The sequence below is a fragment of the Heterodontus francisci genome, chromosome 14 (assembly GCF_036365525.1).
Source record: "Heterodontus francisci isolate sHetFra1 chromosome 14, sHetFra1.hap1, whole genome shotgun sequence".
Lineage (NCBI taxonomy): Eukaryota > Metazoa > Chordata > Chondrichthyes > Heterodontiformes > Heterodontidae > Heterodontus > Heterodontus francisci.
The window spans coordinates 13,207,863-13,235,198 of NC_090384.1; the positions used below are offsets into that span (position 1 = coordinate 13,207,863).

At 43.1% G+C, this 27,336-nt stretch overlaps 1 protein-coding gene across 1 annotated transcript in view; it reads left to right on the forward strand.

The window, feature by feature from the left end:
* madd (MAP-kinase activating death domain) overlaps nt 1–27,336 on the forward strand; it is a 426,952-nt gene that overhangs the window by 365,407 nt on the left and 34,209 nt on the right. The window contains exon 31 of the mRNA XM_068046784.1: nt 21,077–21,146. Coding sequence (XP_067902885.1) covers nt 21,077–21,146 — 70 coding nt within the window. The remainder of the gene's footprint in view (nt 1–21,076; nt 21,147–27,336) is intronic.

Below are 27,336 nucleotides of genomic sequence, written 5' to 3' on the forward strand. Positions count from 1 at the left end.
ATTAAAGGATATGGGGAATGGGATTAGACTGTGTGGGTATTAAAGGATATGGGGAATGGGATTAGACTGTGTGGGTATTAAAGGATATGGGGAATGGGATTAGACTGTGTGGGTATTAAAGGATATAGGGAATGGGATTAGACTTTGTGGGTATTAAAGGATATGGGGAATGGGATTAGACTGTGAGGGTATTAAAGGATATGGGGAATGGGATTAGACTGTGAGGGTATTAAAGGATATGGAGAACGGGATTAGACTTTGTGGGTATTAAAGGATATGGGGAATGGGATTAGACTGTGTGGGTATTAAAGGATATGGGGAATGGGATTAGACTGTGTGGGTATTAAAGGATATGGAGAACGGGATTAGACTTTGTGGGTATTAAAGGATATGGGGAATGGGATTAGACTGTGTGGGTATTAAAGGATATGGAGAACGGGATTAGACTGTGTGGGTATTAAAGGATATGGGGAATGGGATTAGACTTTGTGGGTATTAAAGGATATGGGGAATGGGATTAGACTGTGAGGGTATTAAAGGATATGGAGAACGGGATTAGACTGTGTGGGTATTAAAGGATATGGGGAATGGGATTAGACTTTGTGGGTATTAAAGGATATGGGGAATGGGATTAGACTGTGTGGGTATTAAAGGATATGGGGAATGGGATTAGACTGTGTGGGTATTGAAGGACATGGGGAATGGGATTAGACTTTATGGGTATTAAAGGATATGGGGAATGGAATTAGACTGTGTGGGTATTAAAGGATATGGGGAATGGGATTAGACTGTGTGGGTATTAAAGGATATGGGGAATGGGATTAGACTGTGTGGGTATTAAAGGATATGGGGAATGGGATTAGACTTTGTGGGTATTAAAGGATATGGGGAATGGGATTAGACTGTGTGGGTATTAAAGGATATGGGGAATGGGATTAGACTGTGTGGGTATTAAAGGATATGGAGAATGGGATTAGACTTTGTGGGGTATTAAAGGATATGGGGAATGGGATTAGACTGTGTGGGTATTAAAGGATATGGAGAATGGGATTAGACTTTGTGGGGTATTAAAGGATATGGGGAATGGGATTAGACTGTGTGGGTATTAAAGGATATGGGGAATGGGATTAGACTGGGTGTGGTCTTACAGGATATGGGGAATGGGATTAGACTGGGTGGGGTATTACAGGATAGGGGGAATGGGATTAGACTGGGTGGGGTATTAAAGGATATGGGGAATGGGATTAGACTGGGTAGGGTATTAAAGGATATGGGGAATGGGATTAGACTGTGTGGGTATTAAAGGATATGGGGAATGGGATTAGACTGGGTGGGATATTAAAAGATATGGGGAATGGGATTAGACTGGGTGGGGTATTAAAGGATATGGGGAATGGGATTAGACTTTGTGGGTATTAAAGGATATGGGGAATGGGATTAGACTTTGTGGGTATTAAAGGATATGGAGAATGGGATTAGACTGTGTGGGGTATTAAAGGATTTGGGGAATGGGATTCGACTGGGTGGGGTATTAAAGGATTTGGGGAATGGGATTAGACTGGGTGGGGTATTAAAGGATATGGGGAATGGGATTAGACTTTGTGGGTATTAAAGGATATGGGGAATGGGATTAGACTGGGTGGGGTATTAAAGGATTTGGGGAATGGGATTAGACTGGGTGGGGTATTAAAGGATATGGGGAATGGGATTAGACTGGGTGGGTATTAAAGGATATGGGGAATGGGATTAGACTGGGTGGGTATTAAAGGATATGGGGAATGGGATTAGTCTGTGTGGGTATTAAAGGATATGGGGAATGGGATTAGACTGGGTGGGTATTAAAGGATATGGGGAATGGGATTAGACTGTGTGGGTATTAAAGGATATGGAGAATGGGATTAGACTGGGTGGGATATTAAAGGATATGGGGAATGGGATTAGACTGGGTGGGGTATTAAAGGATATGGGGAATGGGATTAGACTGGGTGGGGTATTAAAGGATATGGAGAATGGGATTAGACTGTGTGGGTATTAAAGGATATGGGGAATGGGATTAGACTGTGTGGGTATTAAAGGATATGGGGAATGGGATTCGACTGGGTGGGGTATTAAAGGATTTGGGGAATGGGATTAGACTGGGTGGGGTATTAAAGGATATGGGGAATGGGATTAGACTTTGTGGGTATTAAAGGATATGGGGAATGGGATTAGACTGGGTGGGGTATTAAAGGATTTGGGGAATGGGATTAGACTGGGTGGGGTATTAAAGGATATGGGGAATGGGATTAGACTGGGTGGGTATTAAAGGATATGGGGAATGGGATTAGACTGGGTGGGTATTAAAGGATATGGGGAATGGGATTAGACTGTGTGGGTATTAAAGGATATGGGGAATGGGATTAGACTGGGTGGGTATTAAAGGATATGGGGAATGGGATTAGACTGTGTGGGTATTAAAGGATATGGAGAATGGGATTAGACTGGGTGGGATATTAAAGGATATGGGGAATGGGATTAGACTGGGTGGGGTATTAAAGGATATGGGGAATGGGATTAGACTGGGTGGGGTATTAAAGGATATGGAGAATGGGATTAGACTGTGTGGGTATTAAAGGATATGGGGAATGGGATTAGACTGTGTGGGTATTAAAGGATATGGGGAATGGGATTAGACTTTGTGGGTATTAAAGGATATGGGGAATGGGATTAGACTGTGTGGGTATTAAAGGATATGGGGAATGGGATTAGACTTTGTGGGTATTAAAGGATATGGGGAATGGGATTAGACTGTGTGGGTATTAAAGGATATGGAGAACGGGATTAGACTGGGTGGGTATTAAAGGATATGGGGAATGGGATTAGACTGTGTGGGTATTAAAGGATATGGGGAATGGGATTAGACTGTGTGGGTATTAAAGGATATGGGGAATGGGATTAGACTGTGTGGGTATTAAAGGATATGGGGAATGGGATTAGACTGTGTGGGTATTAAAGGATATGGGGAATGGGATTAGACTGTGTGGGTATAAAAGGATATGGGGAATGGGATTAGACTCTGTGGGTATTAAAGGATATGGGGAATGGGATTAGACTGGGTGGGATATTAAAGGATATGGGGAATGGGATTAGACTGGGTGGGATATTAAAGGATATGGGGAATGGGATTAGACTGTGTGGGTATTAAAGGATATGGGGAATGGGATTAGACTGTGTGGGTATTAAAGGATATGGGGAATGGGATTAGACTGTGTGGGTATTAAAGGATATGGGGAATGGGATTAGACTGTGTGGGTATTAAAGGATATGGGGAATGGGATTAGACTGTGTGGGTATTAAAGGATATGGGGAATGGGATTAGACTGTGTGGGTATTAAAGGATATGGGGAATGGGATTAGACTGTGTGGGTATTAAAGGATATGGGGAATGGGATTAGACTGTGTGGGTATTAAAGGATATGGAGAACGGGATTAGACTTTGTGGGTATTAAAGGATATGGGGAATGGGATTAGACTGTGAGGGTATTAAAGGATATGGGGAATGGGATTAGACTTTGTGGGTATTAAAGGATATGGGGAATGGGATTAGACTGTGAGGGTATTAAAGGATATGGGGAATGGGATTAGACTGTGAGGGTATTAAAGGATATGGAGAATGGGATTAGACTTTGTGGGTATTAAAGGATATGGGGAATGGGATTAGACTGTGAGGGTATTAAAGGATATGGGGAATGGGATTAGACTGTGAGGGTATTAAAGGATATGGAGAACGGGATTAGACTTTGTGGGTATTAAAGGATATGGAGAACGGGATTAGACTGTGTGGGTATTAAAGGATATGGGGAATGGGATTAGACTGGGTGGATATTAAAGGATATGGAGAACGGGATTAGACTTTGTGGGTATTAAAGGATATGGGGAATGGGATTAGACTGTGAGGGTATTAAAGGATATGGGGAATGGGATTAGACTTTGTGGGTATTAAAGGATATGGGGAATGGGATTAGACTGTGAGGGTATTAAAGGATATGGGGAATGGGATTAGACTGTGTGGGTATTAAAGGATATAGGGAATGGGATTAGACTTTGTGGGTATTAAAGGATATGGGGAATGGGATTAGACTGTGTGGGTATTAAAGGATATGGGGAATGGGATTAGACTGTGAGGGTATTAAAGGATATGGAGAACGGGATTAGACTTTGTGGGTATTAAAGGATATGGAGAACGGGATTAGACTGTGTGGGTATTAAAGGATATGGGGAATGGGATTAGACTGGGTGGATATTAAAGGATATGGGGAATGGGATTAGACTGGGTGGGGTATTAAAGGATATGGGGAATGGGATTAGACTTGGTGGGGTATTAAAGGATATGGGGAATGGGATTAGACTGTGTGGGTATTAAAGGATATGGGGAATGGGATTAGACTGGGTGGGATATTAAAGGATATGGGGAATGGGATTAGACTGGGTGGGATATTAAAGGATATGGGGAATGGGATTAGACTTTGTGGGTATTAAAGGATATGGGGAATGGGATTAGACTGGGTGGGGTATTAAAGGATATGGGGAATGGGATTAGACTGTGTGGGTATTAAAGGATATGGGGAATGGGATTAGACTGGGTGGGGTATTAAAGGATATGGGGAATGGGATTAGACTGTGTGGGTATTAAAGGATATGGGGAATGGGATTAGACTTTGTGGGTATTAAAGGATATGGGGAATGGGATTAGACTGTGTGGGTATTAAAGGATATGTGGAATGGGATTAGACTGTGTGGGTATTAAAGGATATGGGGAATGGGATTAGACTTTGTGGGTATTAAAGGATATGGAGAATGGGATTAGACTGTGTGGGTATTAAAGGATATGGGGAATGGGATTAGACTGTGTGGGTATTAAAGGATATGGGGAATGGGATTAGACTTTGTGGGTATTAAAGGATATGGAGAATGGGATTAGACTTTGTGGGTATTAAAGGATATGGAGAACGGGATTAGACTGTGTGGGTATTAAAGGATATGGGGAATGGGATTAGACTGGGTGGATATTAAAGGATATGGGGAATGGGATTAGACTGGGTGGGGTATTAAAGGATATGGGGAATGGGATTAGACTTGGTGGGGTATTAAAGGATATGGGGAATGGGATTAGACTGTGTGGGTATTAAAGGATATGGGGAATGGGATTAGACTGGGTGGGATATTAAAGGATATGGGGAATGGGATTAGACTGGGTGGGATATTAAAGGATATGGGGAATGGGATTAGACTTTGTGGGTATTAAAGGATATGGGGAATGGGATTAGACTGGGTGGGGTATTAAAGGATATGGGGAATGGGATTAGACTGTGTGGGTATTAAAGGATATGGGGAATGGGATTAGACTGGGTGGGATATTAAAGGATATGGGGAATGGGATTAGACTGTGTGGGTATTAAAGGATATGGGGAATGGAATTAGACTGTGTGGGTATTAAAGGATATGGGGAATGGGATTAGACTGGGTGGGATATTAAAGGATATGGGGAATGGGATTAGACTGGGTGGGGTCTTAAAGGATATGGAGAATGGGATTAGACTGTGTGGGTATTAAAGGATATGGGGAATGGGATTAGACTGGGTGGGATATTAAAGGATATGGGGAATGGGATTAGACTGGGTGGGTATTAAAGGATATGGAGAATGGGATTAGACTGGGTGGGTATTAAAGGATATGGGGAATGGGATTAGACTGTGTGGGTATTAAAGGATATGGAGAATGGGATTAGACTGTGTGGGTATTAAAGGATATGGGGAATGGGATTAGACTGTGTGGGTATTAAAGGATATGGAGAATGGGATTAGACTGTGTGGGTATTAAAGGATATGGAGAATGGGATTAGACTGTGTGGGTATTAAAGGATATGGGGAATGGGATTAGACTGGGTGGGATATTAAAGGATATGGAGAATGGGATTAGACTGTGTGGGTATTAAAGGATATGGGGAATGGGATTAGACTGTGTGGGTATTAAAGGATATGGAGAATGGGATTAGACTGTGTGGGTATTAAAGGATATGGGGAATGGGATTAGACTGGGTGGGATATTAAAGGATATGGGGAATGGGATTAGACTGGGTGGGTATTAAAGGATATGGAGAATGGGATTAGACTGTGTGGGTATTAAAGGATATGGAGAATGGGATTAGACTGTGTGGGTATTAAAGGATATGGGGAATGGGATTAGACTGTGTGGGTATTAAAGGATATGGGGAATGGGATTAGACTGTGTGGGTATTAAAGGATATGGAGAATGGGATTAGACTGTGTGGGTATTAAAGGATATGGAGAATGGGATTAGACTGTGTGGGTATTAAAGGATATGGAGAATGGGATTAGACTGGGTGGGTATTAAAGGATATGGAGAATGGGATTAGACTGTGTGGGGTATTAAAGGATATGGGGAATGGGATTAGACTGTGTGGGTATTAAAGGATATGGGGAATGGGATTAGACTTTGTGGGTATTAAAGGATATGGGAATGGGATTAGACTGTGAGGGTATTAAAGGATATGGGGAATGGGATTAGACTGTGAGGGTATTAAAGGATATGGAGAACGGGATTAGACTTTGTGGGTATTAAAGGATATGGGGAATGGGATTAGACTGTGTGGGTATTAAAGGATATGGAGAATGGGATTAGACTGTGTGGGTATTAAAGGATATGGGGAATGGGATTAGACTGTGTGGGTATTAAAGGATATGGAGAATGGGATTAGACTGTGTGGGTATTAAAGGATATGGAGAATGGGATTAGACTGTGTGGGTATTAAAGGATATGGGGAATGGGATTAGACTGGGTGGGATATTAAAGGATATGGAGAATGGGATTAGACTGTGTGGGTATTAAAGGATATGGGGAATGGGATTAGACTGTGTGGGTATTAAAGGATATGGAGAATGGGATTAGACTGTGTGGGTATTAAAGGATATGGGGAATGGGATTAGACTGGGTGGGATATTAAAGGATATGGGGAATGGGATTAGACTGGGTGGGTATTAAAGGATATGGAGAATGGGATTAGACTGTGTGGGTATTAAAGGATATGGAGAATGGGATTAGACTGTGTGGGTATTAAAGGATATGGGGAATGGGATTTAGACTGTGTGGGTATTAAAGGATATGGGGAATGGGATTAGACTGTGTGGGTATTAAAGGATATGGAGAATGGGATTAGACTGTGTGGGTATTAAAGGATATGGAGAATGGGATTAGACTGTGTGGGTATTAAAGGATATGGAGAATGGGATTAGACTGGGTGGGTATTAAAGGATATGGAGAATGGGATTAGACTGTGTGGGGTATTAAAGGATATGGGGAATGGGATTAGACTGTGTGGGTATTAAAGGATATGGGGAATGGGATTAGACTTTGTGGGTATTAAAGGATATGGGGAATGGGATTAGACTGTGAGGGTATTAAAGGATATGGGGAATGGGATTAGACTGTGAGGGTATTAAAGGATATGGAGAACGGGATTAGACTTTGTGGGTATTAAAGGATATGGGGAATGGGATTAGACTGTGTGGGTATTAAAGGATATGGGGAATGGGATTAGACTGGGTGGGATATTAAAGGATATGGGGAATGGGATTAGACTGGGTGGGTATTAAAGGATATGGAGAATGGGATTAGACTGTGTGGGTATTAAAGGATATGGAGAATGGGATTAGACTGTGTGGGTATTAAAGGATATGGGGAATGGGATTAGACTGTGTGGGTATTAAAGGATATGGGGAATGGGATTAGACTGTGTGGGTATTAAAGGATATGGAGAATGGGATTAGACTGTGTGGGTATTAAAGGATATGGAGAATGGGATTAGACTGTGTGGGTATTAAAGGATATGGAGAATGGGATTAGACTGGGTGGGTATTAAAGGATATGGAGAATGGGATTAGACTGTGTGGGGTATTAAAGGATATGGGGAATGGGATTAGACTGTGTGGGTATTAAAGGATATGGAGAAAGGGATTAGACTTTGTGGGTATTAAAGGATATGGGGAATGGGATTAGACTGTGTGGGTATTAAAGGATATGGAGAACGGGATTAGACTGTGTGGGTATTAAAGGATATGGGGAATGGGATTAATCTTTGTGGGTATTAAAGGATATGGGGAATGGGATTAGACTGTGAGGGTATTAAAGGATATGGAGAACGGGATTAGACTGTGTGGGTATTAAAGGATATGGGGAATGGGATTAGACTTTGTGGGTATTAAAGGATATGGGGAATGGGATTAGACTGTGTGGGTATTAAAGGATATGGGGAATGGGATTAGACTGTGTGGGTATTAAAGGATATGGGGAATGGGATTAGACTGTGTGGGTATTAAAGGATATGGGGAATGGGATTAGACTTTGTGGGTATTAAAGGATATGGGGAATGGAATTAGACTGTGTGGGTATTAAAGGATATGGGGAATGGGATTAGACTGTGTGGGTATTAAAGGATATGGGGAATGGATTAGACTGTGTGGGTATTAAAGGATATGGGGAATGGGATTAGACTTTGTGGGTATTAAAGGATATGGGGAATGGGTTTAGACTGTGTGGGTATTAAAGGATATGGGGAATGGGATTAGACTGTGTGGGTATTAAAGGATATGGAGAATGGGATTAGACTTTGTGGGGTATTAAAGGATATGGGGAATGGGATTAGACTGTGTGGGTATTAAAGGATATGGAGAATGGGATTAGACTTTGTGGGGTATTAAAGGATATGGGGAATGGGATTAGACTGTGTGGGTATTAAAGGATATGGGGAATGGGATTAGACTGTGTGGGTATTAAAGGATATGGGGAATGGGATTAGACTTTGTGGGTATTAAAGGATATGGGGAATGGGATTAGACTGTGTGGGTATTAAAGGATATGGGGAATGGGATTAGACTGTGTGGGTATTAAAGGATATGGAGAATGGGATTAGACTGTGTGGGTATTAAAGGATATGGGGAATGGGATTAGACTGTGTGGGTATTAAAGGATATGTGGAATGGGATTAGATTGTGTGGGTATTAAAGGATATGGGGAATGGGATTAGACTTTGTGGGTATTAAAGGATATGGGGAATGGGATTAGACTGTGTGGGTATTAAAGGATATGTGGAATGGGATTAGACTGTGTGGGTATTAAAGGATATGGGGAATGGGATTAGACTTTGTGGGTATTAAAGGATATGGAGAATGGATTAGACTGTGTGGGTATTAAAGGATATGGGGAATGGGATTAGACTGTGTGGGTATTAAAGGATATGGGGAATGGGATTAGACTTTGTGGGTATTAAAGGATATGGAGAATGGGATTAGACTTTGTGGGTATTAAAGGATATGGAGAACGGATTAGACTGTGTGGATATTAAAGGATATGGGGAATGGGATTAGACTGGGTGGGATATTAAAGGATATGGGGAATGGGATTAGACTGGGTGGGGTATTAAAGGATATGGGGAATGGGATTAGACTTGGTGGGGTATTAAAGGATATGGGGAATGGGATTAGACTGTGTGGGTATTAAAGGATATGGGGAATGGGATTAGACTGGGTGGGATATTAAAGGATATGGGGAATGGGATTAGACTGGGTGGGATATTAAAGGATATGGGGAATGGGATTAGACTTTGTGGGTATTAAAGGATATGGGGAATGGGATTAGACTGGGTGGGGTATTAAAGGATATGGGAAATGGATTAGACTGTGTGGGTATTAAAGGATATGGGGAATGGGATTAGACTGGGTGGGATATTAAAGGATATGGGGAATGGGATTAGACTGTGTGGGTATTAAAGGATATGGAGAATGGGATTAGACTGTGTGGGTATTAAAGGATATGGGGAATGGGATTAGACTGTGTGGGTATTAAAGGATATGGAGAATGGGATTAGACTGTGTGGGTATTAAAGGATATGGAGAATGGGATTAGACTGTGTGGGTATTAAAGGATATGGGGAATGGGATTAGACTGGGTGGGATATTAAAGGATATGGAGAATGGGATTAGACTGTGTGGGTATTAAAGGATATGGGGAATGGGATTAGACTGTGTGGGTATTAAAGGATATGGAGAATGGGATTAGACTGTGTGGGTATTAAAGGATATGGGGAATGGGATTAGACTGGGTGGGATATTAAAGGATTATGGGGAATGGGATTAGACTGGGTGGGTATTAAAGGATATGGAGAATGGGATTAGACTGTGTGGGTATTAATGGATATGGAGAATGGGATTAGACTGTGTGGGTATTAAAGGATATGGGGAATGGGATTAGACTGTGTGGGTATTAAAGGATATGGGGAATGGGATTAGACTGTGTGGGTATTAAATATGGAGAATGGGATTAGACTGTGTGGGTATTAAAGGATATGGAGAATGGGATTAGACTGTGTGGGTGTTAAAGGATATGGAGAATGGGATTAGACTGGGTGGGTATTAAAGGATATGGAGAATGGGATTAGACTGTGTGGGGTATTAAAGGATATGGGGAATGGGATTAGACTGTGTGGGTATTAAAGGATATGGGGAATGGGATTAGACTTTGTGGGTATTAAAGGATATGGGGAATGGGATTAGACTGTGAGGGTATTAAAGGATATGGGGAATGGGATTAGACTGTGAGGGTATTAAAGGATATGGAGAACGGGATTAGACTTTGTGGGTATTAAAGGATATGGGGAATGGGATTAGACTGTGTGGGTATTAAAGGATATGGGGAATGGGATTAGACTGTGTGGGTATTAAAGGATATGGAGAACGGGATTAGACTTTGTGGGTATTAAAGGATATGGGGAATGGGATTAGACTGTGTGGGTATTAAAGGATATGGAGAACGGGATTAGACTGTGTGGGTATTAAAGGATATGGGGAATGGGATTAGACTTTGTGGGTATTAAAGGATATGGGGAATGGGATTAGACTGTGAGGGTATTAAAGGATATGGAGAACGGGATTAGACTGTGTGGGTATTAAAGGATATGGGGAATGGGATTAGACTGTGTGATTATTAAAGGATATGGGGAATGGGATTAGACTGTGTGGGTATTAAAGGATATGGGGAATGGGATTAGACTGTGTGGGTATTAAAGGATATGGGGAATGGGATTAGACTGTGTGGGTATTAAAGGATATGGGGAATGGGATTAGACTTTGTGGGTATTAAAGGATATGTGGAATGGGATTAGACTGTGTGGGTATTAAAGGATATGGGGAATGGGATTAGACTGTGTGGGTATTAAAGGATATGGGGAATGGGATTAGACTGTGTGGGTATTAAAGGATATGGGGAATGGGATTAGACTTTGTGGGTATTAAAGGATATGGGGAATGGGATTAGACTGTGTGGGGTATTAAAGGATATGGGGAATGGGATTAGACTGGGTGGGGTATTAAAGGATATGGGGAATGGGATTAGACTGTGTGGGTATTAAAGGATATGGGGAATGGGATTAGACTTTGTGGGTATTAAAGGATATGGGGAATGGGATTAGACTGTGTGGGTATTAAAGGATATGGGGAATGGGATTAGACTGTGTGGGTATTAAAGGATATGGGGAATGGGATTAGACTTTGTGGGTATTAAAGGATATGGAGAATGGGATTAGACTTTGTGGGTATTAAAGGATATGGAGAATGGGATTAGACTTTGTGGGTATTAAAGGATATGGGGAATGGGATTAGACTGTGTGGGTATTAAAGGATATGGGGAATGGGATTAGACTTTGTGGGTATTAAAGGATATGGGGAATGGGATTAGACTGTGTGGGTATTAAAGGATATGGGGAATGGGATTAGACTGTGTGGGTATTAAAGGATATGGGGAATGGGATTAGACTTTGTGGGTATTAAAGGATATGGAGAATGGGATTAGACTTTGTGGGTATTAAAGGATATGGAGAATGGGATTAGACTGTGTGGGTATTAAAGGATATGGGGAATGGGATTAGACTGTGTGGGTATTAAAGGATATGTGGAATGGGATTAGACTGTGTGGGTATTAAAGGATATGGGGAATGGGATTAGACTGTGTGGGTATTAAAGGATATGGGGAATGGGATTAGACTTTGTGGGTATTAAAGGATATGGGGAATGGGATTAGACTGTGTGGGTATTAAAGGATATGGAGAACGGGATTAGACTGTGTGGGTATTAAAGGATATGGGGAATGGGATTAGACTGTGTGGGTATTAAAGGATATGGGGAATGGGATTACACTTTGTGGGTATTAAAGGATATGGGGAATGGGATTAGACTGTGTGGGTATTAAAGGATATGGGGAATGGGATTAGACTTTGTGGGTATTAAAGGATATGGGGAATGGGATTAGACTTAGTGGGTATTAAAGGATATGGGGAATGGGATTAGACTTTGTGGGTATTAAAGGATATGGAGAATGGGATTAGACTTTGTGGGTATTAAAGGATATGGGGAATGGGATTAGACTTTGTGGGTATTAAAGGATATGGAGAACGGGATTAGACTGTGTGGGTATTAAAGGATATGGGGAATGGGATTAGACTGTGTGGGTATTAAAGGATATGAGGAATGGGATTAGACTTTGTGGGTATTAAAGGATATGGGGAATGGGATTAGACTTTGTGGGTATTAAAGGATATGGGGAATGGGATTAGACTGTGTGGGTATTAAAGGATATGGGGAATGGGATTAGACTGTGTGGGTATTAAAGGATATGGGGAATGGGATTAGACTGTGTGGGTATTAAAGGATATGGGGAATGGGATTAGACTGGGTGGGATATTAAAGGATATGGGGAATGGGATTAGACTTTGTGGGTATTAAAGGATATGGGGAATGGGATTAGACTGGGTGGGATATTAAAGGATATGGGGAATGGGATTAGACTGGGTGGGGTATTAAAGGATATGGAGAATGGGATTAGACTGTGTGGGTATTAAAGGATATGGGGAATGGGATTAGACTGGGTGGGATATTAAAGGATATGGGGAATGGGATTAGACTGGGTGGGGTATTAAAGGATATGGAGAATGGGATTAGACTGTGTGGGTATTAAAGGATATGGGGAATGGGATTAGACTGGGTGGGATATTAAAGGATATGGGGAATGGGATTAGACTGGGTGGGTATTAAAGGATATGGAGAATGGGATTAGACTGTATGGGTATTAAAGGATATGGAGAATGGGATTAGACTGTGTGGGTATTAAAGGATATGGAGAATGGGATTAGACTGTGTGGGTATTAAAGGATATGGGGAATGGGATTAGACTGGGTGGGGTATTAAAGGATATGGGGAATGGGATTAGACTGTGTGGGTATTAAAGGATATGGGGAATGGGATTAGACTTTGTGGGTATTAAAGGATATGGGGAATGGGATTAGACTGTGTGGGTATTAAAGGATATGGAGAATGGGATTAGACTTTGTGGGTATTAAAGGATATGGGGAATGGGATTAGACTGTGTGGGTATTAAAGGATATGGAGAATGGGATTAGACTTTGTGGGTATTAAAGGATATGGGGAATGGGATTAGACTGTGTGGGTATTAAAGGATATGGGGAATGGGATTAGACTTTGTGGGTATTAAAGGATATGGGGAATGGGATTAGACTGTGTGGGTATTAAAGGATATGGAGAATGGGATTAGACTTTGTGGGTATTAAAGGATATGGGGAATGGGATTAGACTGTGTGGGTATTAAAGGATATGGGGAATGGGATTAGACTGTGTGGGTATTAAAGGATATGGGGAATGGGATTAGACTGTGTGGGTATTAAAGGATATGGGGAATGGGATTAGACTTTGTGGATATTAAAGGATATGGGGAATGGGATTAGACTTTGTGGGTATTAAAGGATATGGGGAATGGGATTAGACTTTGTGGGTATTAAAGGATATGGGGAATGGGATTAGACTTTGTGGGTATTAAAGGATATGGGGAATGGGATTAGACTGTGAGGGTATTAAAGGATATGGAGAACGGGATTAGACTGTGTGGGTATTAAAGGATATGGGGAATGGGATTAGACTTTGTGGGTATTAAAGGATATGGGGAATGGGATTAGACTTAGTGGGTATTAAAGGATATGGGGAATGGGATTAGACTTTGTGGGTATTAAAGGATATGGAGAATGGGATTAGACTTTGTGGGTATTAAAGGATATGGGGAATGGGATTAGACTTTGTGGGTATTAAAGGATATGGAGAACGGGATTAGACTGTGTGGGTATTAAAGGATATGGGGAATGGGATTAGACTGTGTGGGTATTAAAGGATATGAGGAATGGGATTAGACTTTGTGGGTATTAAAGGATATGGGGAATGGGATTAGACTTTGTGGGTATTAAAGGATATGGGGAATGGGATTAGACTGTGTGGGTATTAAAGGATATGGGGAATGGGATTAGACTGTGTGGGTATTAAAGGATATGGGGAATGGGATTAGACTGTGTGGGTATTAAAGGATATGGGGAATGGGATTAGACTGGGTGGGTATTAAAGGATATGGGGAATGGGATTAGACTGTGCGGGTATTAAAGGATATGGGGAATGGGATTAGACTGGGTGGATATTAAAGGATATGGGGAATGGGATTAGACTGGGTGGGGTATTAAAGGATATGGGGAATGGGATTAGACTGGGTGGGTATTAAAGGATATGGGGAATGGGATTAGACTGTGTGGGTATTAAAGGATATGGGGAATGGGACTAGACTGGGTGGATATTAAAGGATATGGGGAATGGGATTAGACTGGGTGGGGTATTAAAGGATATGGGGAATGGGATTAGACTTGGTGGGGTATTAAAGGATATGGGGAATGGGATTAGACTGTGTGGGTATTAAAGGATATGGGGAATGGGATTAGACTGGGTGGGATATTAAAGGATATGGGGAATGGGATTAGACTGGGTGGGATATTAAAGGATATGGGGAATGGGATTAGACTTTGTGGGTATTAAAGGATATGGGGAATGGGATTAGACTGGGTGGGATATTAAAGGATATGGGGAATGGGATTAGACTGTGTGGGTATTAAAGGATATGGGGAATGGGATTAGACTGGGTGGGATATTAAAGGATATGGGGAATGGGATTAGACTGGGTGGGTATTAAAGGATATGGAGAATGGGATTAGACTGTATGGGTATTAAAGGATATGGAGAATGGGATTAGACTGTGTGGGTATTAAAGGATATGGAGAATGGGATTAGACTGTGTGGGTATTAAAGGATATGGGGAATGGGATTAGACTGGGTGGGGTATTAAAGGATATGGGGAATGGGATTAGACTGTGTGGGTATTAAAGGATATGGGGAATGGGATTAGACTTTGTGGGTATTAAAGGATATGGGGAATGGGATTAGACTGTGTGGGTATTAAAGGATATGGAGAATGGGATTAGACTTTGTGGGTATTAAAGGATATGGGGAATGGGATTAGACTGTGTGGGTATTAAAGGATATGGAGAATGGGATTAGACTTTGTGGGTATTAAAGGATATGGGGAATGGGATTAGACTGTGTGGGTATTAAAGGATATGGGGAATGGGATTAGACTTTGTGGGTATTAAAGGATATGGGGAATGGGATTAGACTGTGTGGGTATTAAAGGATATGGAGAATGGGATTAGACTTTGTGGGTATTAAAGGATATGGGGAATGGGATTAGACTGTGTGGGTATTAAAGGATATGGGGAATGGGATTAGACTGTGTGGGTATTAAAGGATATGGGGAATGGGATTAGACTGTGTGGGTATTAAAGGATATGGGGAATGGGATTAGACTTTGTGGATATTAAAGGATATGGGGAATGGGATTAGACTTTGTGGGTATTAAAGGATATGGGGAATGGGATTAGACTTTGTGGGTATTAAAGGATATGGGGAATGGGATTAGACTTTGTGGGTATTAAAGGATATGGGGAATGGGATTAGACTGTGTGGGTATTAAAGGATATGGGGAATGGGATTAGACTTTGTGGGTATTAAAGGATATGGGGAATGGGATTAGACTGTGTGGGTATTAAAGGATATGGGGAATGGGATTAGACTTTGTGGGTATTAAAGGATATGGGGAATGGGATTAGACTGTGTGGGTATTAAAGGATATGGGGAATGGGATTAGACTTTGTGGGTATTAAAGGATATGGGGAATGGGATTAGACTTTGTGGGTATTAAAGGATATGGGGAATGGGATTAGACTTTGTGGGTATTAAAGGATATGGGGAATGGGATTAGACTTTGTGGGTATTAAAGGATATGGGGAATGGGATTAGACTGTGTGGGTATTAAAGGATATGGGGAATGGGATTAGACTTTGTGGGTATTAAAGGATATGGGGAATGGGATTAGACTGTGTGGGTATTAAAGGATATGGGGAATGGGATTAGACTTTGTGGGTATTAAAGGATATGGGGAATGGGATTAGACTGTGTGGGTATTAAAGGATATGGGGAATGGGAGTAGACTTTGTGGGTATTAAAGGATATGGGGAATGGGATTAGACTTTGTGGGTATTAAAGGATATGGGGAATGGGATTAGACAGTGTGGGTATTAAAGGATATGGGGAATGGGATTAGACTTTGTGGGTATTAAAGGATATGGGGAATGGGATTAGACTTTGTGGGTATTAAAGGATATGGGGAATGGGATTAGACTTTGTGGGTATTAAAGGATATGGGGAATGGGATTAGACTGTGTGGGTATTAAAGGATATGGGGAATGGGATTAGACTTTGTGGGTATTAAAGGATATGGGGAATGGGATTAGACTTTGTGGGTATTAAAGGATATGGGGAATGGGATTAGACTGTGTGGGTATTAAAGGATATGGGGAATGGGATTAGACTGTGTGGGTATTAAAGGATATGGGGAATGGGATTAGACTGTGTGGGTATTAAAGGATATGGGGAATGGGATTAGACTGTGTGGGTATTAAAGGATATGGGGAATGGGATTAGACTGTGTGGGGTATTAAAGGATATGGGGAATGGGATTGGACTGTGTGGGTATTAAAGGATATGGGGAATGGGATTAGACTGTGTGGGTATTAAAGGATATGGGGAATGGGATTAGACTTTGTGGGTATTAAAGGATATGGGGAATGGGATTAGACTGTGTGGGTATTAAAGGATATGGGGAATGGGATTAGACTGTGTGGGTATTAAAGGATATGGGGAATGGGATTAGACTTTGTGGGTATTAAAGGATATGGGGAATGGGATTAGACTGTGTGGGTATTAAAGGATATGGGGAATGGGATTAGACTTTGTGGGTATTAAAGGATATGGGGAATGGGATTAGACTGTGTGGGTATTAAAGGATATGGGGAATGGGATTAGACTTTGTGGGTATTAAAGGATATGGGGAATGGGATTAGACTGTGTGGGTATTAAAGGATATGGGGAATGGGAGTAGACTTTGTGGGTATTAAAGGATATGGGGAATGGGATTAGACTTTGTGGGTATTAAAGGATATGGGGAATGGGATTAGACTGTGTGGGTATTAAAGGATATGGGGAATGGGATTAGACTTTGTGGGTATTAAAGGATATGGGGAATGGGATTAGACTTTGTGGGTATTAAAGGATATGGGGAATGGGATTAGACTTTGTGGGTATTAAAGGATATGGGGAATGGGATTAGACTGTGTGGGTATTAAAGGATATGGGGAATGGGATTAGACTTTGTGGGTATTAAAGGATATGGGGAATGGGATTAGACTGTGTGGGTATTAAAGGATATGGGGAATGGGAGTAGACTTTGTGGGTATTAAAGGATATGGGGAATGGGATTAGACTTTGTGGGTATTAAAGGATATGGGGAATGGGATTAGACTGTGTGGGTATTAAAGGATATGGGGAATGGGATTAGACTTTGTGGGTATTAAAGGATATGGGGAATGGGATTAGACTTTGTGGGTATTAAAGGATATGGGGAATGGGATTAGACTTTGTGGGTATTAAAGGATATGGGGAATGGGATTAGACTGTGTGGGTATTAAAGGATATGGGGAATGGGATTAGACTTTGTGGGTATTAAAGGATATGGGGAATGGGATTAGACTTTGTGGGTATTAAAGGATATGGGGAATGGGATTAGACTGTGTGGGTATTAAAGGATATGGGGAATGGGATTAGACTGTGTGGGTATTAAAGGATATGGGGAATGGGATTAGACTGTGTGGGTATTAAAGGATATGGGGAATGGGATTAGACTGTGTGGGTATTAAAGGATATGGGGAATGGGATTAGACTGTGTGGGGTATTAAAGGATATGGGGAATGGGATTGGACTGTGTGGGTATTAAAGGATATGGGGAATGGGATTAGACTGTGTGGGTATTAAAGGATATGGGGAATGGGATTAGACTGTGTGGGTATTAAAGGATATGGGGAATGGGATTAGACTTTGTGGGTATTAAAGGATATGGGGAATGGGATTAGACTGTGTGGGTATTAAAGGATATGGGGAATGGGATTAGACTGTGTGGGTATTAAAGGATATGGGGAATGGGATTAGACTTTGTGGGTATTAAAGGATATGGGGAATGGGATTAGACTGTGTGGGTATTAAAGGATATGGGGAATGGGATTAGACTTTGTGGGTATTAAAGGATATGGGGAATGGGATTAGACTTTGTGGGTATTAAAGGATATGGGGAATGGGATTAGACTGTGTGGGTATTAAAGGATATGGGGAATGGGATTAGACTGGGTGGGATATTAAAGGATATGGGGAATGGGATTAGACTGTGTGGGTATTAAAGGATATGGGGAATGGGATTAGACTTTGTGGGTATTAAAGGATATGGAGAATGGGATTAGACTGGGTGGGTATTAAAGGATATGGGGAATGGGATTAGACTGGGTGGGATATTAAAGGATATGGGGAATGGGATTAGACTGTGTGGGTATTAAAGGATATGGGGAATGGGATTAGACTGTGTGGGTATTAAAGGATATGGGGAATGGGATTAGACTGGGTGGGATATTAAAAGATATGGGAAATGGGATTAGACTGGGTGGGGTATTAAAGGATATGGGGAATGGGATTAGACTGGGTGGGATATTAAAAGATATGGGGAATGGGATTAGACTGGGTGGGGTATTAAAGGATTTGGGGAATGGGATTAGACTGTGTGGGTATTAAAGGATATGGGGAATGGGATTAGACTGTGTGGGTATTAAAGGATTTGGGGAATGGGATTAGACTGGGTGGGATATTAAAAGATATGGGGAATGGGATTAGACTGGGTGGGGTATTAAAAGATATGGGGAATGGGATTAGACTGGGTGGGGTATTAAAGGATATGGGGAATGGGATTAGACTGTGTGGGTATTAAAAGATATGGGGAATGGGATTAGACTGGGTGGGGTATTAAAAGATATGGGGAATGGGATTAGACTGGGTTGGGTATTAAAAGATTTGGGGAATGGGATTAGACTGGGTGGGGTATTAAAAGATATGGGGAATGGGATTAGACTGGGTGGGGTATTAAAGTATATGGAGAATGGGATTAGACTGTGTGGGTATTAAAAGATATGGGGAATGGGATTAGACTGGGTGGGGTATTAAAGGATATGGGGAATGGGATTAGACTGGGTGGGGTATTAAAGTATATGGGGAATGGGATTAGACTGGGTGGGGTATTAAAGGATATGGGGAATGGGATTAGACTGGGTGGGGTATTAAAGGATATGGGGAATGGGATTAGACTGGGTGGGATATTAAAGGATATGGGGAATGGGATTAGACTGGGTGGGATATTAAAGGATATGGGGAATGGGATTAGACTGGGTGGGGTATTAAAGGATATGGGGAATATGGGATTGGACTGGGTGGGATATTAAAGGATATGGGGAATGGGATTAGACTGGGTGGGATATGACAGGATATGGGGAATGGGATTAGACTGGGTGGGGTATTAAAGGATATGGGGAATGGGATTAGACTGGGTTGGGGTATTACAGGATATGGGGAATGGGATTAGACTGGGTGGGGTATTAAAGGATATGGGGAATGGGATTAGACTGGGTGGGGTATTAAAGGATATGGGGAATGGGATTAGACTGGGTGGGATATTAAAGGATATGGGGAGTGCAGGAGAGTCAGAATATATTAGGTGAGTATTAAAGGATACAGGAGTGAGTAATTGTGGGAGTCGGCAACTGTTTCCACTGGTTGGGGAGTCTAGGACTGGGAATATCGTCTAAATGTTAGAGCCAGACCGATCAGGAGTGAAATTAGGAAACATTTCTACACACAGGAGCTCGTAGAAGTTTGGAGCTGTCTTCTGAAATTGATAGACTTCTGCAAAGGCGGGCATATGGAGTATTGGTGTAGATCAGCCATGATCTCATTGAATGGCAGAACAGGCGAAATATCCTATTCCTGTTCCTATGATTAGGTTAGATCTCTCGTAACGATGGACGACAGCACAGGCTAATGGGCTGAATGGCCTGTGTCTGTGCTGGAACAGTGCCTTGTTCAGCCTACCGTGAAATAGGGGCCATTGTGTGATGTAGTATCTTTTGAGGTCTCCATCTGTGCTTTTAGATTAAGTGTGGAGTTTAGGAAGGCTTGTGCATACTTGCAGAATGGAGAATGTCTTTTCATTCGGTATGTGGCCACAGATTGAGCTGTTAGCAGCGCTATATCCAAATGTGAACGGAAGCAGTGTGACTATGTGGCCAGTCACCCCTAGCTGTGAGCTGATAGTCACCATGCCGGCAGTAAACGAATGAGGACAGGGGAGAGAGTGTGGTGTGTGAGGGATGTGTGTCTCCTTGACGTGACCCGATATTAATTCCGACCATTTCTCTTCCATGCTTTCTCCTCCTGCAAGGAGTGGAAGGTACCAGTCTACTGCTGTCTTTGCTTCTTAGCAATAATTTCTCATTTTTTTAGTTTTGCTTTGTGGCAGATTGTGGGATTTATATATTTATTACATGCTGTTTGCTAGTTCTGCTATGACATTCAACATTTTGTTTTATAAAAGAAGACTTTTTTCCTGGGTTTTAGTTTTCCATCTTGGCTGATAAACTTTTCTTTTTGTTTGTTTACAGGTTTTCATTGAACTGAGTCACATTAAAAAGTGCAATACAGTCAAAGGAGTCTTTGTCCTGGAAGAATTTGGTAATTAAATATTTAATATTGGCTCCATGCCAGGCACGAGCTTGCTCAAACGTCACAGCAACAGAGACACTCCCTCAGAGAGACGGGAGCAGGCCAGGAGAGGATCAAAGCAGTCCAAGGCAGGAAGTGGGTGGGCTTTGAATTGTGCACTGTGGAGATTCCAAGGCACAGTCCATTTCAGCTATTTATACACTTCTCAGTGAGATCTGCATGGGGTGAGTGAGTGGTCCCTTTGGCTGACAATTGCCATGGATTAAATCCCCTTTATCAGTTTGATGTTTCAAACAGGCCAAAGATTCCATGAGAAGGAGCCGGGACTGAGGACAGAAACTTTGGGATGCTAGATGGTTATACCAAGTCTGGGGTCTACAGTTGACCACTATTGTCCCAGTGACTGAGGGTATTGTAATATTGGAAGGACAGTGCTGTATCTCCCCAGTATTGTCCCAGTGACTGAGGGTATTGTAATATTGGAAGGGCAGTGCTGCATTTCCCCAGCATTGTCCCAGTGACTGAGGGTATTGTAACATTGGAAGGATAGTGCTATATTTCCCCAGTATTGTCCCAGTGACTGAGGGTATTGTAATATTGGAAGGACAGTGCTGTATCTCCCCAGCATTGTCCCAGTGACTGAGGGTATTGTAATATTGGAAGGACAGTGCTGCATTTCCCCAGCATTGTCCCAGTGACTGAGGGTATTGTAATATTGGAAGGACAGTGCTGTATTTCCCCAGCATTGTCCCAGTGACTGAGGGTATTGTAATATTGGAAGGACAGTGCTGTATTTCCCCAGCATTGTCCCAGTGACTGAGGGTATTGTAATATTGGAAGGGCAGTGCTGCATTTCCCCAGCATTGTCCCAGTGACTGAGGGTATTGTAATATTGGAAGGACAGTGCTGTATTTCCCCAGCATTGTCCCAGTGACTGAGGGTATTGTAATATTGGAAGGGCAGTGCTGCATTTCCCCAGCATTGTCCCAGTGACTGAGGGTATTGTAATATTGGAAGGACAGTGCTGCATTTCCCCAGCATTGTCCCAGTGACTGAGGGTATTGTAATATTGGAAGGGCAGTGCTGCATTTCCCCAGTATTGTCCCAGTGACTGAGGGTATTGTAATATTGGAAGGGCAGTGCTGTATTTCCCCAGCATTGTCCCAGTGACTGAGGGTATTGTAATATTGGAAGGGCAGTGCTGCATTTCCCCAGCATTGTCCCAGTGACTGAGGGTATTGTAATATTGGAAGGACAGTGCTGTATTTCCCCAGCATTGTCCCAGTGACTGAGGGTATTGTAATATTGGAAGGACAGTGCTGTATTTCCCTAGCATTGTCCCAGTGACTGAGGGTATTGTAATATTGGAAGGGCAGTGCTGCATTTTCCCAGTATTGACCCAGTGACTGAGGGTATTGTAATATTGGAAGGGCAGTGCTGCATTTCCCCAGTATTGACCCAGTGCCTGAGGGTATTGTAATATTGGAAGGACAGTGCTGTATTTCCCCAGCATTGTCCCAGTGACTGAGGGTATTGTAATATTGGAAGGGCAGTGCTGCATTTCCCCAGCATTGTCCCAGTGACTGAGGGTATTGTAATATTGGAAGGGCAGTGCTGCATTTCCCCAGTATTGACCCAGTGACTGAGGGTATTGTAATATTGGAAGGGCAGTGCTGCATTTCCCCAGTATTGACCCAGTGACTGAGGGTATTGTAATATTGGAAGGGCAGTGCTGCATTTCCCCAGTATTGACCCAGTGACTGAGGGTATTGTAATATTGGAAGGGCAGTGCTGTATCTCCCCAGCATTGTCCCAGTGACTGAGGGTATTGTAATATTGGAAGGGCAGTGCTGCATTTCCCCAGCATTGTCCCAGTGACTGAGGGTATTGTAATATTGGAAGGGCAGTGCTGCATTTCCCCAGTATTGACCCAGTGACTGAGGGTATTGTAATATTGGAAGGGCAGTGCTGTATCTCCCCAGCATTGTCCCAGTGACTGAGGGTATTGTAATATTGGAAGGGCAGTGCTGCATTTCCCCAGCATTGTCCCAGTGACTGAGGGTATTGTAATATTGGAAGGGCAGTGCTGCATTTCCCCAGCATTGTCCCAGTGACTGAGGGTATTGTAATATTGGAAGGGCAGTGCTGCATTTCCCCAGTATTGACCCAGTGACAGAGGGTATTGTAATATTGGAAGGGCAGTGCTGCATTTCCCCAGTATTGACCCAGTGACAGAGGGTATTGTAATATTGGAAGGGCAGTGCTGTATTTCCCCAGTATTGACCCAGTGACTGAGGGTATTGTAATATTGGAAGGGCAGTGCTGTATTGACCCAGTGACTGAGGGTATTGTAATATTGGAAGGGCAGTGCTGCATTTCCCTAGTATTGACCCAGTGACTGAGGGTATTGTAATATTGGAAGGGCAGTGCTGCATTTCCCCAGTATTGACCCAGTGACTGAGGGTATTGTAATATTGGAAGGGCAGTGCTGCATTTCCCCAGTATTGACCCAGTGACTGAGGGTATTGTAATATTGGAAGGGCAGTGCTGCATTTCCCCAATATTGACCCAGTGACTGAGGGTATTGTAATATTGGAAGGGCAGTGCTGCATTTCCCCAGTATTGACCCAGTGACTGAGGGTATTGTAATATTGGAAGGGCAGTGCTGCATTTCCCCAGTATTGACCCAGTGACTGAGGGTATTGTAATATTGGAAGGGCAGTGCTGCATTTCCCCAGTATTGACCCAGTGACTGAGGGTATTGTAATATTGGAAGGGCAGTGCTGCATTTCCCCAGTATTGTCCCAGTGACTGAGGGTATTGTAATATTGGAAGGGCAGTGCTGCATTTCCCCAGAGTTGACCCAGTGACTGAGGGTATTGTAATATTGGAAGGGCAGTGCTGCATTTCCCCAGTATTGACCCAGTGACTGAGGAAATTGTAATATTGGAAGGGCAGTGCTGTATTTTCCCAATGAGGGGAGCGAGTGCTCGCTCAATTTAGGTGAACCTTTCCCCACCTCTCCCAATTCTCTGTCTAACATTCCTGGGATTTTGGGCTGTAAGTGAGCTCAGCCCAGTCTGCATGGAGAAGGGGAATAGATTGTTCTTCCTTCCAGCCCAGCCTAGAAGCCCACAACCAAGTCCACCACCACTGGCTGAGGCCGAGTAGGACAAAGTGCGGGTGTATATGCATGGTTGTACGTATGCATTTGTGTGCGTGCATGTAGACGTGTTTTCGAACATGTGTGTAGATGCATATTGAGTGTGTGTGTGAATGCTGTATCAAGCCCTGCGGTATTTGAGCGTGAAGCATTTACCTGAAAACGTAAAAGGCTGGTAGAAAAGCATAATCAAAAAGACTAATGAAATGCTAACCTTGACAACCAGAGCACTAGAATGTGAGGGGGAGGATGTTTTGCTCCAGTTATACAAAGTTCTGTTTAGCCCCCATCTGGAGTAGTGTGCACCGTTCTGGGCACCACATCTTCGAAAGGGTATGTTAGCCTTGGAAGGAGTGAAACACAGGATATTATGAGAGTGCCAAGAATTAGATTGAGGAGAGATTACATAAACGAGGCTTATATTCCATGAAAAATGTAAGGTTATGAGGTGATTTGATTGAGGTCTGAGAGATTTTGAAAGGGATTGATTGGGTAGATAGAAAGAAACTGTTGCGGTGAGAAAGTCGAGGACAAGGGGACAGAGACAGGTCATTCAGGAGAGAAGTTGGGAAAGACTTCTTCACACAACTTGTGATCGAAGTGTGGAACTCTCTCCCAGAAAAAGCAGTAGATGCTAGCACAATTAATCTTTTAAATCTGTGATCGATAGATTTTTGCTATCCTAAGTTATTAAGGTGTAAGAAACCACAGCAGGTGGATGGCATTAAGATGAAGATCCACTGTGATCATGATGAATGACAGAGCAGGCTCAAAAGGCTGATTGGCCTTCTACTGTTCCTGTCAGTATGAGGTGATAGTGGGGATCGGCAGTGTTTGTGATCGGTGCCTGTCTGTGACTGGTCTGCTTGCGTGTGCACATTTGTGCGTATCAACGCATGTTAGCCATGATATTGTTGTACGATGTAAACATTGGCAATGAGCCCCAACATCATCACAGGCATCCCAGGGTGCCCCTATAACAGGAGATCAAAAGATATTGCAATCACACCTCACTTCCAGTAGCCTTTTCCCACCGGTTGTTAATGCTGACACAGTACTGAACCCTGGTCTATCCCCTGCATACAGAGTGCTGAGCCCCAGTGTAACAGTACTGAACCCCGGTGTATCCCCTGTGTAACAGTACTGAACCCCAGTGTATCCCCTGTGTAACAGTACTGAACCCCAGTGTATCCCCTGTGTAACAGTACTGAACCCCAGTGTATCCCCTGCATACTGAGTGCTGAGCCCCAGTGTATCCCCTGTATAACAGTACTGAACCCCAGTGTATCCCCTGCATACAGAGTGCTGAGCCCCAGTGTAACAGTACTGAACCCCGGTGTATCCCCTGTGTAACAGTACTGAACCCCAGTGTATCCCCTGTAAAACAGTACTGAGCCCCAGTGTATCCCCTGTATAACAGTACTGAACCCCAGTGTATCCCCTGTGTAACAGTACTGAACCCCAGTGTATCCCCTGTGTAACAGTACTGAACCCCAGTGTATCTTCTGCATACAGAGTGCTGAGCCCCAGTGTAACAGTACTGAACCCCGGTGTATCCCCTGTGTAACAGTACTGAACCCCGGTGTATCCCCTGTGTAACAGTACTGAACCCCAGTGTATCCCCTGTGTAACAGTACTGAACCCCAGTGTATCCCCTGTGTCACAGTACTGAACCCCGGTGTATCCCCTGTATAAAAGTACTGAACCCCAGTGTATCCCCTGCATACAGAGTGCTGAGCCCCAGTGTATCCCCTGTGTAACAGTACTGAACCCCAGTGTATCCCCTGTGTAACAGTACTGAACCCCAGTGTATCCCCTGTGAAACAGTACTGAACCCCGGTGTATCATCTGTATAACAGTACTGAACCCCAGTGTATCCCCTGTATAACAGTACTGAACCCCAGTGTATCCCCTGTATAACAGTACTGAACCCCAGTGTATCCCCTGTGTAACAGTACTGAACCCCAGTGTATCCCCTGCATACAGAGTGCTGAGCCCCAGTGTATCCCCTGCATACAGAGTGCTGAGCCCCAGTGTATCCCCTGCATACAGAGTGCTGAGCCCCAGTGTATCCCCTGTATACAGAGTGCTGAGCCCCAGTGTATCCCCTGTATAACAGTACTGAGCCCCAGTGTATCCCCTGTATAACAGTACTGAACCCCAGTGTATCTTCTGCATACAGAGTGCTGAACCCCAGTGTATCCCCTGTGTAACAGTACTGAACCCCAGTGTATCCCCTGTGTAACAGTACTGAACCCCAGTGTATCCCCTGTGAAACAGTACTGAACCCCAGTGTATCCCCTGTGTAACAGTACTGAACCCCAGTGTATCCCCTGTATAACAGTACTGAACCCCAGTGTATCCCCTGTATAACAGTACTGAACCCCAGTGTATCCCCTGTGTAACAGTACTGAACCCCAGTGTATCCCCTGTGTAACAGTACTGAACCCCAGTGTATCCCCTGCATACAGAGTGCTGAGCCCCAGTGTATCCCCTGCATACAGAGTGCTGAGCCCCAGTGTATCCCCTGTATAACAGTACTGAGCCCCAGTGTATCCCCTGTATAACAGTACTGAACCCCAGTGTATCTTCTGCATACAGAGTGCTGAACCCCAGTGTATCCCCTGTGTAACAGTACTGAACCCCAGTGTATCCCCTGTGTAACAGTACTGAACCCCAGTGTATCCCCTGTGAAACAGTACTGAACCCCAGTGTATCCCCTGTGTAACAGTACTGAACCCCAGTGTATCCCCTGTATAACAGTACTGAACCCCAGTGTATCCCCTGTATAACAGTACTGAACCCCAGTGTATCCCCTGTATAACAGGACTGAACCGCAGTGTATCCCCTGTATAACAGTACTGAACCCCAGTGTATCTCCTGTATAACAGTACTGAACCCCAGTGTATCCCCTGCATACAGAGTGCTGAGCCCCAGTGTATCCCCTGTATAATAGTACTGAACCCCAGTGTATCCCCTGCATACAGAGTGCTGAGCCCCAGTGTATCCCCTGCATACAGAGTGCTGAGCCCCAGT